This window comes from Gymnogyps californianus, chromosome 6, assembly GCF_018139145.2.
Source record: "Gymnogyps californianus isolate 813 chromosome 6, ASM1813914v2, whole genome shotgun sequence".
Lineage (NCBI taxonomy): Eukaryota > Metazoa > Chordata > Aves > Accipitriformes > Cathartidae > Gymnogyps > Gymnogyps californianus.
The window spans coordinates 16,684,457-16,704,209 of NC_059476.1; the positions used below are offsets into that span (position 1 = coordinate 16,684,457).

Sequence of the window (19,753 nt, forward strand, 5' to 3'; positions counted from 1 at the left end):
AGTCCAAATGACCAGCGCTGGCACATTTTTATCTGGGATTTCCTGGACTGCGCGATGTCCATGTGTGCAGCGCGGCGCAGGCAGAGCAAACCAGACGCTTCCGGGAGGACTCAGATCCCTGCACATGTGCTGCACAGATGGGCTGGGGCAGTAAATCTGCCATTTTCCTACACATTGGGCTTGCTCTGTGAGCGCCAATCGACCGCGCAGCACATGTGCAGTAAGTATCCCCCAGGAGCAGTGGGACAAGCTCAGCCCACGCTGTGCAGGCAATGTGGACAACTACTGTAGCGGTGCCCCGTAATTCAGATGGGTGGCGGCCCCAGTGCATGCCCGTGCAGTATCTCTGGCTAGACTTCCACATATCAGAAACCTGGGCAAATGTAAAATTCCTCAAAATCTGCTGGGGTAGCATCTCTAGGTGGGAAAGCGGAACATGTCAGAGGCGCGTGGAGGAACAGGAGCCTCAGGCAGGGAGGTTGTGATACTGAGGATGAGACAGCCACTGAGCTTGGATATGTCCATCTCCTTACCCTTGCAGCTGCTTGTGTGCCTGCATCCCGTGCCAGCATTACTACCTGTGGGGCCCTGCATTGAGCTAGAACTGAGGCTCAAGCTTGTTTTTAAATAAGCACTGAGAAAAATATAATTTAACATTGCTCAGTCACCCAAACAGTTCACCGCTCTGTCCCAGAAATGGTAATGCTGGCACAAGGTGGGACAGCACCTCATAGGTCAGGAATGAGCTGTGGGAGAGTGGAGCAGGAGGGCTGCAACACCACGAGATGGTACTGACACCAAAACTCTGTATTGTGAAACCATGGCTCAAAACTGACCTCTCCCAGAGCATCTCCCATAGCCACATCTCCCAGGACCGCAACTTTCACTTGAGCGTGGGCACGTCTCTGAAATAGATCTCCTGTCCTGATTCAATACTTGCCAGTCACGGAGCACCTACTGCAACCTTAAGCAAATTGCTCCCATGGTTAATTAGCCTCCAAGTATGTTATTTCTCATCTGAATGTGTCTGGCTTCAGCTTCCAGCCACTGGAACTTCTGAGGCTTATTCCTGATAAATTAAAGAGCCATCTGCATTGGGAAATCTCTTTCCCATGCAGGTAATTGCAGATTGTCATCCTTTAAATAATAAAAAAAAGTGATCCTCTAACAAAGAATGCAGCTGCAGAAGGAGACAAGTTACCATTGCACAGGCTCCCAGGTGGTTTAGCATCATCGTCTGACTCCTGGGTGCTCGACTTCACAAACACACATTATTTCATCTACTACTCCCTGGAGTACTACAAAAGCAAACTGACCCCCCTCAAGCCCCGAATGCAAAAGCAGCGCTGGCCTGCCTGTGGTGCCGTGGTGGATCCCCAGAGCTGGGTGGCAGACCTCTGCCCTTTGAGCCAACAGTGATGGTTAGAAATAGCTTTATCTTGTGTCTGAATTGGTTGGTGAGGGAGACTAAGGCACAGGCTTCATTTACTAACTTCTTCAGGTTCCAGTAGCACAATCAAATACCTGCAGCAGCAGAGACAGCTACTAGACCCAACTCATGCCACCTGCTGCAAAGACTTTGACCCGCAGTGCCAGATTTCAGACAGGGATTTCACTCTGGGAAGCTGAGCCTGGTGGGGACTATGTATAAATCTGCTGCTATATTGTATTCTCTCTCTGCTCAGTATCACCTTTCTTCAGCCAACCTGATCTAAGGTAGGGCTGCACAAGCCTTCTAGCAAAGAGGGCTCTATGTCCCAGGCTGCCCCATGCAGCCTTGATAATCTGCACTCCAGGGACTCTGGAGGTTGCATTTGGACCATGATGTTGCCTTACCGCTGATGCTTTTTCCCCCCATTGATTTGTCCAATCCCTTTCTAAAGACACACCTCTGGCCTCCACAATACCCTGTGACAATGACTTCTACAATGCCATTGCATACCGTGTGAAAAAGCTTCCTCCTTCTTTCCAAAGCTTCTGTCCAAACTACTTTCTGCATTGTGCAAAAACCACCCCATTCACAGGCTCATGGGCCTTGATAACACTTCCTCTGAGCTGTCTGTCTTCTGAGCTGAAGAGGCATAGCCTATTTAACCTCTTCTCACATGAAGATGTCATAGACCTTCGCACATCCTCGGCTCCTCTCCCTGTAACCCTCCTGGTTCTCTTACATCTTTTCTGAGATGAAATGACTAAGATTGTAGATAGCAATCAGAATGAAGGTACACTGTGTACTTATACAGTGGCATAATCTCATCCATGTCTTTTCTTACCCATTTTGTTCTTCCTATACAGGTGACTGTGATTTTGGCATTCCAGCCACCCAGATCAAGTTTCAGCAACAACTATCTTAACCCTTTCCTCCTGAAAGAGCAATAGCTAAATCCTTTGCTTATAGCTGAGACCCTTGACCCTGCTATATAACCAACTGCAAAATGCCTCATCACATCCTTCACACCTCATTTCAATGTATTCATGAATGGAGTCACTCATAAGTTCAATGCTACCAGAGCTTGAGTTCATGCTGCAGTGACCTCCTCCTCCCTTTGTATCATTAGTTTAATGTTGCTTGTCTCGTGGCTTGATTTTTTGCACAAAATTCTTGCTCTGGACCTATTCAGTGTCCCAGTACAGTCTGGGCCACCAGCCTTGTGGATGCAGGAAGCAGGGCTATGGACTGGGACAGGTTTTAACCTGACCCCTACCTGGGCTGCCCACAGATAATCAAGACATTGTCTCCATGACCCCTCTTGACCCTGCCATGTCCATAGCTGGCAGGGAGGAAGGGCTTCATCATCACTGACAAACGTGCTTCATCACCTTTATGGGCTTCTTTCAGAGCACTGTGGAATGACATCATCACCAAAAGGAGCCAAAGTGACCCAGACGGGTGGTTAACTCTCCACAGGTACTACAAACCAGGAGTAGGAGGCAGTAAAACCATGAAGGATGAGAAACTCTTGTGCCTTGCGAGGTGAGGAACACCCTGATGCTTGTGAGTGTCCAGTGGCAAAAACTAGGCTGCACCAGCCAAGGTACAACAGGTCATGAGAGCCCCTAGCCAAATCTGCCCAGACATGCCGGTCTAAGTTTTGTACCAAATGTTCTGAGCTTTAACACATGTTAGCAGCTCTTCTTCCTAACAGCTCGTGTTTCTTCTCTTCCAGCACTGAATGCGTGATTCAGTCATGCATTAACCTTTGTGTCTAATTCCTGATCTGCTGTTAAAATCTATGTTAATTCCTTAGAATCTCACAATTTTTTCCCCAAGCAAATTCTGAGCAGTTCTGGGATTCCTGTACCCACAGACGCAGTAGGTAGCTAACGTGGTCTGCTCTCCAACAGCTCAGGCTGCATGAATGGTCTAATTAACACCTCATCAAACTCAACTGTTGGTTGTGTCTGGAGAAATTCCCTCTTGCACCTGTGCATTCACAAGACACCATTTCTAGCCTTCTGCACAGCAGGCCCCAGCCATCAGAGCAATGCTCCATCACTGCAGAGCCCGTCCTTACATCAGCAGTAGCGGTCCTGGTCCAGTCTCCAGGACTTGCCAGCCCAGAGTGACACTGATACTCTCTGTGGCTGCTCTGAGCCATTGCACTGTGCAGGGTGGTACAAGAGCTCAGGAGCAATAACTCAGCAGTGAAGGGTGTGCAAAGCCCGTGTTGCTGTGTTTCAGGCAGGGCTCTCCTCCCCTCACCATATCCTACTTCCATCATCAGAAAGTGCACAGGTTTCACGCAGCACAGCTCAGTGTCACCTGCCTAAGGACAGCCTTTGCAGTGGGACAGCGTGCACACACCCTTACATGCTGCAAACCTTCAGGTGCCTGATCTGCGCTCATCATCTAGCCTGTCTAGCAGACCTCAGAGAAAGGTGGCACCCCTGGAGGGGTTCAGTGCCACCCTGTCCTGGAGGACAGGCCCTAGGATTGGGTCAGAACAGCCCTGGAGGTGTCCATCTCCCACCACTGAGACAGACAGAGCCTGGTGCACAGCAGAGAGCAATGCCCATTTCATGTTGACACTGCCATTATTGCAGGACAACGTTTAAACATAAAGAATAAGTTTAGCTTGGTTGCTTGAGATAACTGTTAAACAATAGACTGCAATGTTTGGAACACAGAGAATGCAACAGGAAAATGTAATTTTAGGTAATAGTTCACAATGAGACTTTTCTCTGAGTGTTTCATGTCCCCAGGTAACTCTAGAGGCTTTCCCTGGAGAACATCTAATATCAGCTTCTACTGTCAGAGATCACTCCCTGGGCCTCTCTGAGCTCTCCTCTCCCACTTCAGCGCATTTCCATGATGTCCCCCCACAAAACCCGCTTCCTCACTTTGTGTAACAGGGCACTGCTTGCCTGGCAGACTAATCCACCCATCCCGTCTTCTGCTCTGTGGTGTCTCATCTCTCCCCTCCAGCCTTACTTAACACTTGAGTCATAATCTTCCACTTGGCATATCTCTTCCTACCTGGTTGACTTCTGCTATTCATCACTTTTTTTAAATAAGAGAAAAACTTAGCAGATTTTGCATCATCAGGACTATTAACTGCACACACTTTATTCACTCTGGAGCCTTCATCCTACTGTGAGCACTATGTAGACCACTGATGGTGGTCTAGCAAAGCAGACAGCAGGTTTGCCATTGAGAGCACCTTCCTAAATTCCTTCTCTCTCCTGCTTGCTAACTGTGTGGGGCTCATTCAGGATCCCGAGAGGCATGTCCTGGCTGTGACAGCCCCAGGCACAGGCTGAGCCACATCCCATTGACCGGTTCTGTGATGCTCCTGCAGAAGGCAGAGCTCTCGGTAGCACTAACAGAGAGTACTGAAGAGACCTCAGGGAGCTGCTGGGAATAAGGCTTATGCTGTCAAGCAGCTTAGGCACTGGGGTTTATTTGTTGGTCCTTTTGCAACTCTATTTCCAAATACTGCAAGTGAGCGTTTAACCCTTTGTCTTTGTGTAATCAGACTTGTTCCTCCTCTTTACACCCTGCCTGGTAATAACGGGGTCTTTATGTGGAAAGACAAGCAGCTCTTTTCTCACAGAACCCCATGGGCTGTAAGGCCATACAGGCACGTGCCACTTGCCGTGAGCTGCAGACACCAGGGTTTGGAGTGCAGGACACAAGGTTTCTCCATGGGAGAGAGAAATCACTTTGAGCGCCTGTGGACCAGCGTCACCCTGGCAGGCAGGGATGGCAGCAGAGAAATAGCATATAGCTTGGAGAGCAGGCATGCTCGTTACAGCTCTTTCAGACCAGTGTGGGGGTCTGGAGAGCCCCCACCATCCCATCACCAGGGCTGTTCAAACCCTAGCTCTTACCTGCCTTTGCTTTCATTCAGATGGTGTTTCTGCCATCCTGTCCACCAGATTGTATGCTACAGCCTTGCTCCCGGGGTTGCCGTCAGTCAAAGCACAGCTCCAGCAACACAGAGCCACCGGACCACCCTGGCCGTGTGACTGGGCTCTTCCAACCCCTCTTCCCTGGGACCCGGCTGCGGTGCATGAAGGGCAAACGCAGCAGTAGGACTTCCCTTTCTCTAAGAGCTTCTTGGCTCTCATCCCTGTTGTTTTCCTTACTCAGCCTGTTCCTCTCGGCGCTAATAGATTTCCTGCTGATCAAGGCTACTACAACATTTTGTAACTGCCCCCGCGCCGCTTTCACCGCGCCGTACCAAACGCGGGGGCTCCGGCAAGCAATGCGCTCACGCAGCATCGGCGGCAGCTGCGGTGTGGGCGCAGGGGCTACTCCCCCACTTTCGTCAGCAGGAGGGATGCTGGCGTCGCAGCTGGTTCAACCAGCTTTATGGTCTCTTTGTGCTGCTGCAGCAGAGCTGAGAATCTGGCCCTGGCTCCCTCCCCGCCTCGCCAGGGACTGCATCAGTGTGCTGTTTATTGTTTCTGCCAGATCATTCATGCAGATGTTAATGAATGCTAGACCCAGCTTTGCTCCCAGCAGAGTCCCTTCCACACCTCCCCCTGCCCAGCCCTCTGCACTGGAGTTTCTGTTTACAGTCCTGCAGGGAATTTCCCCTCTGCTGCACGGTCTTCGAGCAGCACAGTCCCAATTCCTGCTGCCAGCAGGCTCCCACACCTCCCTGGTTCCTGTAGCTGTCCAATGTCACCTCCAGGTGTCTGTGTCCCTCACTGTCACCATTCCTTCTCCACCTCTGGCCTCCCCAAACTAGAGACATGCCAATTCTCCTAGGAGGGAGCAGAGGGCTTGGCCAGTGAAGAAAGTTTCTACAGGTTCTTCCTCTGCACAGATGGAGAAAGCACAGGGAGAAGTCGTCACCAAATGGGAAGAGCAAAGCAATTTGTCCAGGAGGACTGTGAGACAACATCTACGCCGGTAAGCGGTGCCAGGACCCACCTCCTGGCCCTGCAGCCCATAGACATGCAGGAGCCTGCATCCACACTACTGCGTTATCTTCACATCCCAACAAGGTGGGCACCTCAGTCTGCCTATAATTGGGAAATGCTGGGAATACTTGGGAGACTGTTAATCAGCCTAGCCCAAAATCCCACCAGGGACCTCTGCAGAAGTTTAGCAGCACAGACAACCATGTCCCCAAGCCCCTAGTACTGTGGTGGCCGAGCCACACAGAGCCTTGCTGTCCTAGCAGCTGTTGGACATTGGGAAGCCAAAGAGCAAGTCTACCTGCGGCAAAGGGCATCAATCTCAGGAGAGATTTCTGATCTCTTCTTGATCAAAGCAACATCACTTACCCTTCCAGGAGAGCGATGACGTTCTTTCTGGGCCTCCCAATGTTTGGCCCATAGAGGTTTGCTCTGGAATAAGTGCGGATAAGCTGCAGCAGGCTTCTCAGCTGGATGTAGTCCTTCCCCAGCTGGCTGCCGTTCACCGAGCGGCCGATCAGGGTCCGATAGTTATTGGGCTCTGGGAAAATAAAAATAGACAAGCAAGGCTTGCCAGCTCCACTCCTTCATCCACGCTTCCGGAGAGAGACACACAGCTCACGCTGTCGCACAGCTTGAGCTCCGCCGAGCTGCCTGCCTGCTCTGCGGAGCAGCAGAAGGAGCCTCTGAGGAATGGATGAGGGCCATCACTTGCTCTCCTGTGCCAGCATCTCCTCCCGCAGCCCTTTTGCTGTATGCCAGGTGAAGGACCTGCACCTTAGTGCCATGCTCCTGTCCGCACTGCAGCCACCATACAAGTCCATACAGCTGCTGGTCTGGCCACCCCAGGACCGGCTGTGCCCAGCAGCCGGGGCAGAAACATTTCATGTGCTTAATACCAACTGATGGAAACGTCCAGCTAAGGGGCTAACACATGCCAGGTCCATCTTAGAGATGGTACTGCCTTACAGCAGAGGCCTTTAAATCCGTCTGAAACTACACTGGCAAAGCATTCTAGGATCTGCAAATATCCTCTTCCAAAAGGGAACACCTTTCTCCTACAGCGAGCTGCATTCCCATCACTCTCCTGTTCCCACACTCACCATTGCCCAGCTCCCAGGAGATGTTGTACTTCTTGCTGGCACTGTACTTCAGCAGGCTGAGGGCGTTGGAGCTGTTCCAGGAGTTGTTGGGATTTCGGCGCAAAGCATTCAGTGCAAAGATCAGGTGAAGGCCAGAGCAGTCAGCAAAGTTATAGAGTTTGTCTAGAGACCTGGCTGGGAAGAAACAAAAAACAGCTTGTAATTCAAATGAAAGCTAGTTCCAGGGAGGTTCAAATGATCCTGCTGTCCATCAGACCTCGCCTTCTGTGTAGGATGAGCCAGGGTCAAATGCCATCCCTGCGATATCTGTAACCACAGAAATGCACCTGACCTTTGAAACTGGGATAGGATTCCAGGTGTGGGCTCATCTCCTTCCAGCATGAAACTTGGATGCCCTCCACCACTGTGTCAGAGCTAGGGGCCATGTTACCAGAGACAAGTGACTTTATAACATCTCTTTTCATCTGCTCTTGGCAAGGAAAGTTCAGCCTTTCCTGTGCTTATCCTGCCTTGCATCTCTTTCAGAGCAGATCCTTGCAGTGCCTGGGGAGCAGAGGAGGAAACCACCACACCAGGGCTGCCAGCTCACGCCCACCTCTCCTGCACACCACCACAGCCTGCTCTCTGCTCCCACAGCCCCCTGTGCAGTAACCAAGCCCCAGCAATAATCAAGTAGAGCCTCCCAGGCATGCACCACGCACCCGGCTAACCTCTGCTCTGCACACAAAGAGAGGAACTTCGTGCCACCCCTTGAGCTCGGGGAGAGAGGTGAGCTCCCTGCCTGGTGACAGCCTGGCCAAGCCCTGCTGCTGGGGTGGCCCTTCTGGGACGCTGGGGTCTTTGCGGGATTCGTGTCCGACCTGCTGGCCCCAAAGCTCCCCAGCTGGCATCTCCTTGGCTGTACTGTGGCCTTGATGAGCAGTGGGGCACCAGCCAGCAGCAAAAAGAGAGACCAAAGAAAGAGCTGACCCCACTATTCAGGGAGGAGTGACATTAGCACAGTGCGCTGCTGGGAGAGCCAAAATGCTTAATGCCTTTTTTTGCTTCAATCTTCCCTAAAAACTCAAAACCAATCAAATGCCTGACAAAGCTAATGCCAGTGTTAGCAGGATACAAACTCACGCAACAGCAGGAGGAGATCTGGTTAGAGAATAGTTAGATAACTGTGGTGTTTTCAATCATCCCTGCCTGTTGAACTGCATCCCAGGACACTCGTCGAGCTTCCTGAAGCAGCCTCAGAGAGGCAACCACTGAACTGTGAGGAGCCACTGGGGCTGGGGAGGTTCCAGGGGGCTGGGGAGGGCAGACTGAGGGCTCCGCTTTCAGAAGAGGGGAAGAAGGAGCGGGGGAATTACAGAGTAGGCAGACCAGCTTCAGGTCCCAGAAAAATACTTGGACAAATAATCAAGCTGCTTGTCAGCACTTAGAAAATATAAGGAGATGATCAACAGCCACAGCAATGTGTCAAGAACAAATCACACTGAAGCAATCTACTGACAGGAGAGCAGGGCTTGCGGGCAGCAAAGCAGCCATTTAGGTCTTATACCTTGGTGGTTTTTAAGGCTTTTGACATGATTGCACATGATATTCCCTCCAGAAAGTGAGGTGACCCTGATGTAGACTGAACTGCAGTGAGAAATACGCACACCAAGAGCAGCTACCAGTAATTTGTTGTTAAACGGAAGGGTCTAGGCAGCCTGCCCTGGGTCTTTTTACACATTTCCAATAAAGACAGGTATAAAGGAGTGGAGGATACATACAGACTTGCCATGGCACTAAGGTGATAGCGTGCACCACCATGGCCAAGGGAGCCGAAGGGGATGGAGAGGAAGCGACTGCCTGCTCAGGGAATTGCTCTAAGCCCAGGGGTGATGCTCCGAGACTCCTTGTACCCACACTGCCCAACCGAGGTGCAGGTGAGACACCGGTGACAGCCGGGAGCTGCTCGCTCCAGTTGGGATAAGCGGCTCACAGCCTGTACGTCTGCGTTCATTCTGTCGCCTTTCCTGGTCACTGAAAGCCTCGGTGAATATGGAGCCAGCTCTGAGGTCTGAGAAGAATAAACTTATTTTAAAAGTAATGTTTTAAGGAGGGTCAAGGAAATAAGCTAACTGAATAGCTAATGTTTAATGGAATGCAGCAAAGTCATGGAAAGCAAAAGAAAGGAAAAATGTGGAAAAGAAATTCCTAATCCCTTTCACAACCTTTTTCTAAACGCTACTGGTTGTTTGAGTGAAAAGTAGCTGGATTAATCTAATGTATTCATCCCACTGGTTCAGGCACATTAGCTGTTTTTCTGGATGTTTAGTGAATTAGAGACAGATACAGTTACTTAATACTCATTTACTTCAGACCTCCAGGCAAAAAGCTGCACTTGAAATGAGACTCATATAAAGAGGGTAAGATAGACACCTAATGACAACATGAAGATAGCAAAAAGGTGTTATCTGCAGTTCCCCTGCTAGAAATGAAACCTTTTTCACTGGCGCAAAACAGTTGTAGTTCTTAAGTACTACAGGAGGGGATTTGGTTCATGTTTAGGAGCCTCTGCAGAGGACTAGGAATTGATTTTCCATGCATCCACCAGAGGAAACAAGCCGTCTGTTTATCCCAGTGCAGGGCCTGCCACTGTGAAATTATATTTTCCCCATGACACTTATTTTGTTTCTGTGCGCCTGGACACAGAGATGCCACGTGTATTTCATGTTCTGCCATGACTTTCCAAGCTGGAAACCTCAGCGATCAGGGGAGAGAGCTAGGAGAAACACACAGATGTCTGGGGGTTGCTCCTGCATGTTTCCAGTGGTCTCCCAGCACACAAACCGACCTGCAGACTGCAATGAGGCCACAAAGAGCAGAAAACTACTAATGAACCTATCTCTGCATCAAATCAGATTGTTAATATGAGCACTCTTGGTGTCAAGAGTATCAGGTATCAAGTCCACTTATCTCCTTCCTCCTTGGCAGCTGTCTTGGGATAGTGTGAACCTGGAAGCACCAGTCTCTCCAGTGACTCTAGCAGAGCCTTGATGACCAGTTTGCACAAGATGCCCAACTGTTAGTGGTTAAAGGGCATGTCTGACCCCTCCTGAGATGACCGCCTTAAACTGGATGTCTCCGTTGCAGACAGCTGCAGTCAGATGAGAAGAGCACTGTCATGGGTGGCTAAAGCACAAAAAGAAGCATATTTAGAAGACCTTGAGTGATGTCCAGCCCTCCATAAGTACAAACAGGGCCAAAAGAGAATGCTGTAAATATTTTACTGCCATGACTAGGGATGGCCGTATTACTTCTGAGTAATGAGAACATGAAGAATCGCAGTATTATTAACAGCTGGCTAAAACTCACTTTGAATTCTGGATAATTGCACTGTTTTTTCTTCAAACACAGAAAATCTTGCAGGAGTTTAACCTTTCCCCAGCTAACATTAGGCAAGGCTTTCACAAAGCATTTTAATAGAAAAAGCCATTGTTGTACCAGAATGAATCTTAATAGAGCAGAACTGGATTTATAAATCGTTCTCCCTGCCCCATCTCCCCCTCTGCCCGGTGCAGAGATGCACACACTCAGCACTCATGTGCCACTGAGCTCAGGGAGAAGGAACAAAGCGAAAAAAAAACATAATTAAACTGCAAGGATGCTGAGAGTCAGCTTCTGCCACTTACTAATGTTCACGTAGTTGGAGCAAGGCTAACCAAGGCAGCAAAGCTACACGTTCCGTTCCCTCGCACCCAGCAGCAGTGCTTGCTGGCAGGTTTCAGCAGGGACGGGCATCTGCCTTGGTAGGTTTGGGACTAACAGCAGCAGTAGGCAGAGACAGGCTCCATGGCCCTGGCACAAAAAAGAAATCAGAAGATATTTCGGCTTTCTCAACCTTTTATATCCTCGGTTGCAGAGGCTTGAACGCATCTGGAGAGTGAATACCACCCGACAATGCGTGGCTGGGTGGCCGCCAGTGAAGATCTGCTCGCGATCCTGCCCTCAGCTGAAGCTCTGCACAGGAATTAAAGATTTTGGCTGTTTGCATGGATCTCTCACCCTGCACAGAGGGAGACAATTTCAAAATGTAGGAGAAGGTGTCCGTGAGGCCACAAATGGTGGTGGGGTTCATGGGACAAGTACATCCTTTGGGATCCTTTCCCATTTTTCTCCTTTTTATACGAGGCTAAATTTTAAAGTTCTCTGAAAGATGGATGGCACTTAACTCTGTGGCATGCCAACACAAAATCTGAGGCACATTAAAACGTCTCTGGCAGTTTAAAATAATTGGAAAGACTTTCCAGTTGTAGTTACTGAATTAAACATTATACTAGAGACTTTAAAGAACATAGTATTGACTGCCATTTGGTAAGAGGGACAGTTCAATAATCTCTGGGTTTGAAAGTCTTCCACATTTTTTGTTCTGCTTCAGGAATTTTGCTTTGGCAGGGTTTAGCACGAAGAGTGGAAATTCATGTGCACGCTGAGACGGAGGCTGAGATCAGCCAGTGGGCTGAGGGGTGGTGGGGCATGGCACAGCGTGCCGGGGGCTTTTGTAACTCTGGGAAGTCAACCAGGAGGACAGGAAAGAAGAGCCTGTTCTCCCTCTATCCCCACCGTTCACCACGTCCGTCTCTTGCACGTACAGCGCGTGCCAGTGCAGAGGAGGACGGGGTGAGAGCTGAGCACGGAGCGGGCAGCACACACCGTGCTCCCCAAATCCGCAGGTTAGCTGAGAGACCAAGCAAATGCACAACAGATGAACCCTTCTGTTAATAAAGCAAAGAAATGCAGTTCTAGAAATAATGATTTCAACTAATCATGGGTGTTGCTCGACTCTGCATTCCCCATAAATTCTGAGCAATGCCTGGAGAGTCCCTGCAAACAGCTCCTGGTGCCAGCAGCAGCCCCTGCCCCTCAAGCATCCCACAGGAGATAGCAGAGGGAAGGGGTTGGGAAAGACCTGGCAAAGAGCAAAGAGAAGCCCAAAGAGAGCATTACAGGGAGGGGCAGAAAGGGCAGTACAGAGTGTTCAGACAAGGGATGAGTAAGATGGCTGGCGAGAGCAATGAATGGAAAGAGAAAGGTATTCCCACTTACAGAAGAACAAGCGGGTACGTGGAAAATTTATTTACAAACAAATTGCCACCATGGTCAGCTGAATCCCATTTGCACTGACTTTCTTGGGCTGAAAGTCCTCGTAAAACCACATGCGTGTGGCAAGGACTTAATGTTTTCTTAGCAAATAAATATGAATCAGAAGCTATGCAACAGGCAATCAGAGTAACTCCAGACCCGCGGGACGGGTCTGCAAAACTGGCTTGAAATCTTCCCATGGATTCCATCCCCAGTCACGGTAGGGTTTCAGACAAGGAAATCAGAACCCCCCCATCCACAATTTGCACAGTTACAGCACCAAAGAGTAGCCTTCATCATCACTGCAAGTTCAGAGGAAAAGCAACATCCCACACTGTCCGTACGTACTACAACATCCAGCTTGATCCACTGGATCATGGGAAGATTTTCCTATTCTAGCTGCATGCTAAGCCATTCCTTCAAAGTTGCTGCTTAATGAGAATTTTAAAGATTTCGAGGCTACCAAGAAACCCACACAGTTGCTGGAAATTGCATTCTAATGATGACCATCCCAGCTGGGAAGCTGTTTGGTTTTAATTCAGTCTTCTGAAGCATTTTCCTATGCAGTAAAACCACACCATGTAAAGACGCTGAAGAATTCTCAGGCAAAATTGCTGGCAGGAGGGAAAAGTTTGCTCGCCTCAGACACAAGTTTCACCTGAAATGCTCCCTCTACCTGGTCAGGCTCCCGATTTCCCCCAAAGAGGATGGAGATGTGCAGAACCGTCCCTTGCTCTTATTTACCTCCCAGGCTTCCTTATTGCTCTATGGGGGAGCAAAGGCTGGGGGCGTGCTGTGCGCAGGAGGCGCTTCCCAAGGCAAGGTGCAGCGTTGGAGGTCTGCTCTGAGTGACAAGAAGTGCTTTGGCAGAGCCTAACGGTGCTATAGAAAAGGGATCTAGTTTAATCCCATCTGAAGAATACCTGAAAGTTGGAGGAACTGGCCTTAATACTGCCAGCCAGTAAAGAAATGCTGCGCACTGTGTGTTAATGAGAACCTGGATTTTATATCCAGCTGGATGACAGATGGGGGATCTGGCACTATTCCCCCGGAGTATCGAGGGGGCCTTGTTCCAAGGGAATTGTTGTCATCATCCCTGGTCTTTAAGCAGCTGAACATCGACCCTCAATATTCATTCAAGTCTTTAACTAGATTTTTCATTTCACTGCCAATGCAGAGGTGATTATGCTGACCACGTGAGCTAGGTTTAGTCCTTAACACCACCGTACAGAAATAGCAGTCTGGGGGCTTGGTGTCAATCTCTTGCCAATAAGGAGCTTGGCTGGCAGCCATGGATTGTGGGCTGAGTTCCCAGCTGGCATATAACTTGGAAGACAACCACGAGGTCTGGGTTCAATATCCAATTGCTAAGGAGTCTGGCTGACAGCCTCATTTTGTGGAATGAATCCCAAATTAATATAATGCTTTTGATACCAGACAAGGGGCATGGCCCGCTTCCAAATGCTGTAAGGGCTCAGATAAAAGCCGTAGGCATTGGGTTCAGTGTGTAAATGGTATCGAGGTCGGATAACAGTCGGGATTGGGCTTAATCCTCAGATGGTGAGAAAAAGGAATGAGCCCTGAGTTCTGCTTTCATGCAAAAAAAGAGCTCAAATGAGCACAATAGCTCTGTTTTCAATCCTCGCATGGTAAAGAGCTCACAGGACAGTAATGGTTTCTAGGAACAAGTGTAAATTGACATGGAGCTTCAGAAGAGATGTGGGATCTGGGTTCAATCTCCAAATGCTGTAAAGCTCAGATAATGGCCAGAGGGGCAATTTCCAAACCCTCTGCTCCAGCCTGGTGCCTGGGAAGGAACCAAGATCACATTACAGCTAAGAAAGCTGTTTTCTTCTGCTGTATAACTTAAGACATTTTTCCTTTTGGATCAGGATGAATCCAGCATCTTCTAAAGTTTCAGAGGGAAATGGAGGTGGGCGGGGAGAGGGCTACAGGTTTGAGCAGAGCAGAAGAACAGAGCAAGAGAAAATAAGACTGTGAGCACCACCTGCTCTTGCGCACCTTTGTTGGCCACCCGAGATCACTGGGCTTGAGCCACGGAAACTGCTCCAGAGAAAACACGGGTACAGCTCATCAGCATCCTCACTGCTCTGCAGTGCCTGCACCACTTGGCATCTTTGGGGCCTCTGCGGGAGGCAGCTCATCCCACCGAGAGACGGCGATAGCCCGTGTTGCAGTTACTTCTCACTGGCACTGCGTGCACAAGGGATTAGTGTGAAACAGCGTGCGCAGCAATAACTCGCTCCTGCTCTTGTAGCTCACTCGTGGAGTAGCCTCCTGACGCAGCTAGGCTAGCTTGCTTGAAGTTGTTCCACTTTGTATAAAGGAATGCAAATAAAATATGTATAAAATATTCAAATACTACTTTGAGTGGGCATTTAAAGTTGGTCTGTTACGTAGGAAACCCTTCCTGGACAAGGTTTTATCGAAAGCAATATTGATCCTGTGAAAAGCTTCAAATTTGATAAATCAGCACTATCTCCCTTCCTTTGAGGAAATTCTTTAAAATCTAATTCTGGTCACTGGGACTTTCAGCTTTAGCTCTAAAGTCCAAATAGGATGGACCACAGAGCCTGATCGCTGTGAGTGCTGCTATAACAAGCTATGGTTTGTCAATCTGACCTCCAGCTAGCCAGACTCTTGAGCAGCAACTGCAGACAGGGTAAAACCCCCCAAAACACCCTCTCAGGGCAGCAACTACCCATTCCTAACGACCAGGGGTGCTGAAGACAAGCCCTGTCAGCACCATCCCCTGCACAGGCAGTGGGCACAGCCCGGCGTTTTGCTCTTTACCCTGTGCAGAGCTATGACATTGGGGCCAGGTTACAGCCCATGCCACAAAGCCACCTTCCTCTGGGCTTTACCTATGCACGTGGAGGAAGTGAACCTACCAGGCTTGGGAACACAGCTGCAGATATAACCCAGCTCCGCTGCCAGACCGTTTGCTGACAGAATGACTGTTTTATATGGCTATAAGAGCAGCTATAAGCGCGGCTGTCTGAAAAGCAACAAAATCTATGATGTGTGTTTCTAAATCCAATGACAGCTGGCAGTGCTGCGCTGCAGCTCATTCCTTCTTTTACACAGTTTAGCTAAAACACTTCTCTGCAATCGCCCTGATTTATCAACAAACAGCAGTTTCTGGAACAATTTAAAAGCATTCCCAAATAGGCAAGAAGTGGTCAGCTCTTCAAGCACTCGGCAATCTGCAAGCTCCCAAATAGGCAGGCAGCTGGAGATGGACTGGGACGGCTGATGGGAGGACCGAATGCCCTCCCTGGCCGCCTCGTGGGGAGGACGGGGCTGTGGATCACATCAGGACAGGGGGCTTTGAGGCAGGGGTACCTGGGCAGCTGCAGAGCGTTACCCACGGGTGGGGGGAATGGTGATTTATATGGTTTAAAGCTGGCTTGAGGCGCAAATGTGAGCCATTTCTGCGCTGCTAGGGAGCAGAGGTGACTTGATCCCTGCACGGTGCTGCTCCCCAGCCAAGGAAGCCACATGGAGGGGGATGTCCTCCTCTGACTGAGTCTCACCTCCCAGCCATGGGAAACCCGATGCAGCCCAAACCCATACAGATGTGTACAAGACAACACCGTAGCTTGCTGTACAGCCGTACACTGTAACACGAGGCAGAGCGAGAAGACACAAGGGCAGGTACCAGGCCTGTCCCCACACTCACCTCCTCCTGCCAACTGTGGGGCAGTGCCTGCAGGGCAGATGACAGCAGCTGTCATGGGGACCCATCCCCTGTGCATCACTTGCTGCTCAGGCAAGCTGCATCCTCATCATTCTTTCATGGTGCCACAGTTGCAAGGCAGAGGTTTTCTTTATAACTACTTTTTCTCGACAGCACCTGAAGTGCTAACGCTGCAGCAAGAGGACGGATGTTTTCAGCGCTTTTCTGCAAAAAGTGAGCTGGGCAGCTCGGGCTGAGCAACACCATGTGCACATGCTGTGTGGCTAAACTGGAATGAAAGATGTACAGGTACGAAGCATGTTTTTAACATGTTCTTTTAATCTCAGTAAAATGCTTAACCCGGGTAAGCTGTGCATCTAGCTCACCGATTCCCTTCAGCCCAGCCGGCAGCTCCCATACTCCGTTTATTGCTGCCTGAACTGCCGTCACGTGGCAGACACATGGCTTGATTCAGAAAAGCCTCACGCAGGGATGCGAGCCAGACCCACCCAACAGCATCCCCGGAGCCGCAGAAGGCGCAGCGCCTTGTACTGGACCTCTCTACCTCCCGCCCCCCAGGTCTCTTGCTGCTCCGGAGGAGAGTGACACTGATCAGTCATCCGAGGAAGCTGAAATACCACATGGGGAACAAATTCAAACTGAGGACTTCAGCATTGCTAAACCCCAACATTCAAAAATCATGAGTCAAACTCCCAAAAATCATGGGACTGCCTTGAGAAACCTGGTTTTAACGTAATTTTCATTGCCTGCTGTTTTCAAAAATTTTGGGTGCCTTTATAGGATATTTTTAAGCTCTTCTACTACCAGGAGAGGTAAAATCTGGCTTGTTTTTATTTTTCCTTTTAACGGCAGTTGATGTGCAGCAAAATAACTGATTTATTTTACAAGTTTTTTGAGTTGACCTCGCTTTCCTGTGCAGCCAGTGGCCAGGGATGGCAGGGGCACGTCTGACGCCCCTCGCCAGCAGGCGCTGCAACAGAGACGCTCTGCCGTTAAGCAAGGATCTGCCCATCTCCTCTTACAATCCCTAGCTATTTGGGGGGTAAACCCAGAATCCACAAAAATCAGGTGCTTCATTTTACAAGTCTGAGTCAACGTTTTCTATCGTGCAAGGAGCCACAGTCATGGCGTGCTGCTGCAAACCGCCAATCCCAATCCCGGCCCATCCTCTCCTGCCTGCTGACCCCATTCTCGCCATCGGCCGTCCCTGGCTGTTCCCGCTCGGCGGAGCAGCTGATTTCCCTGGGAGGAAGAGGGAGTGACTAGGGCTCTTCGCACACTTTGTGAGCTGGGCATCTGGTATTTTTCAAAACTCTAAAACATTTTAACTGAAAACTGTCCTAAAAAAAAAAAACCCAACCAAAAAACAATGCATAAAACCGGAAATGTTTCAATCTGAAATCCTTAATTAAAACCACACTCTTCAGTACATAAAGAAGGAAGTTAAAACAGAAATGTACTTTTGCACATTACAGACAGTATTATAATAAACACAAAGCACTGCCAAGAAAGAGGCATTTTCAAGGCTAAAGTAGATGCCTCCAGCTGCACTCAAATAATGTCAGAAGGCTTGTCCACACTGCCGAGGGTCATTGCATTTGAACACGATAGCGAACGACCAAGCTAGGCGGATGAGGAAGATGGCAATTATTGGCGCAGATTGCTAGCGCTGCAGCAAGGACCACAACCCGCTGGGGTCTGTGAACTCCACTGACTTCCCACAGATCCCAGACCCTGGTCTTAATCTGTAAAATATTTGAAGGAACTGGCCCTGGCTCTTCCTGCTCCTCTGGGCTTGCAGATACGGCTCAGCTGGAGGGACCCGGTTTGGCAGGAGCTCTCCCCAGCTAATCTTTGGGGGAATCTTGTACCAAAGCACACAGGGTGGAGTCTGAACCTGATTTCGGAGGCACAGACAAATGGCTGGAAACGGCCAGCGTCATTAGCCTGATGTCCTGCACCATGCAGCCCGGGATGCACACAAGGAGTGCAGGAGTCAAACTCAGTCCCTCAGCAGGACAGATCAGATCTTTTGTAAAGGTATCCACCGCCAGCTTAAAATTTGCTGCAAGTATGGAAATCAGCCTATCCCCACATAAAATTTTGCAGTTATTTAATGTCCGTGGTCAAAATAGACACCTGGCTTCTAGTCCAAACTTACCTGTTTTGGCCTTCCAGTGACTGGATCTTGCTATGTCCCTGCCTGCTAGGTTTTTGTTCCCTGTGGATAGCTCAAGATTAAGATCAAGCCTCCTCTAAATACACTTTCATTAAGCAGCATTTGTTGCAGGTCTTCAGTATCTTCACAGTAATGCGAGTTGTTCCAAGCTTCCAATCAATTCTGCAGCTCTTTGCTGTCCTACAAGTCTTACCAAGCTATATCAACAAACTGCTGCTATATGTGACATTTAGGATCTCATGAAACAATATTGATGTGCTGAGGGAGGACAGGTCTGCTCAGACTCCTGCTCCTCTGTACCAGCCGCAGAGCCATGCTCGAGTGCCTGCTGCTGACAGCCCAGCACTGCTGCTCGGGCAAGATGGCCTTCTGCAGAGAGAGGATGCTGGAAAAAGTAGCATCTGGGTGAAGATGGTTGGTACCTCTCCAACCTAGTGAGAGGACTGGAAACTAGGTCTGAATGGGGTCACTCACAAAAGCTAGCGGGTGTCCTAAAACCAACTGAAGGCTTGGGATATGGCTAAGGTAAAGGGAAATTGCAGTAGGCTTAGAGAAAATCTCTGAGTGAGAATAACAGGGCAGCCTTCTGATCATATTATATGTCTGCACATAAATGCCAGGAGAGCAGGGAATAAACAAGATGACTTTAAAGACCTCATACACAATTACAACATTTAGCCTCACACATGCTTCATGGAAAGACATCATTGGAGGGGAATACTGACATGAGAAGATGTAACTTGTTTAGGAAACAGAAGAAGGAAATAGGAAGGGGGTTTTTTGTATGAAGAATACTTTGGAGTTCAAGAAGAGGTGAGAAACAAACTCTGTGCATGTCCCCAGGGACAGAGAAAGAGACAAGGAGCACACGAGATGTCCCACAGAGCTCCATTAATCAGAAATAGGACAAGGATGACGCCTTTTTGAGCATCTGACTGAAACAGCCAAATAATTGGAGTTGGTAGGAACACATAATTTTAATTACCTTGGCATCTGGTAAAGACAGAGCAGGGCAAGTCCCAGACACACCAAGCTGCTGAATGCGTTGGGAAAAGTTGCTCTGGAGAAGGGAAAGTAGCAGGGGAGGAGATGTTTATTACTTGGATATTATTGATACAGAGAGTTGATTAATAGTCCAAAACTGGAAGTAGATTTGAGTGCAAGTGGTTACAAAACCATAAAGTTCAGCAATTTAAGGCAGTAAAGGAACAAGAACAACGGATTAAAGATAATGTATTTTAAAAAAAAGCAAATTTGAACAAATTC

The 19,753-nt window shown here is 49.2% G+C and overlaps 1 protein-coding gene across 1 annotated transcript in view; it reads right to left on the bottom strand.

The window, feature by feature from the left end:
* The window catches only part of HPSE2 (heparanase 2 (inactive)), a 112,602-nt gene that overhangs the window by 31,041 nt on the left and 61,808 nt on the right, over positions 1–19,753 (bottom strand). Inside the window, exons 4-5 of the mRNA XM_050898905.1 lie at positions 7,473–7,646; positions 6,739–6,910 (exon numbers count right to left, since the gene is read on the bottom strand). Coding sequence (XP_050754862.1) covers positions 6,739–6,910; positions 7,473–7,646 — 346 coding nt within the window. The remainder of the gene's footprint in view (positions 1–6,738; positions 6,911–7,472; positions 7,647–19,753) is intronic.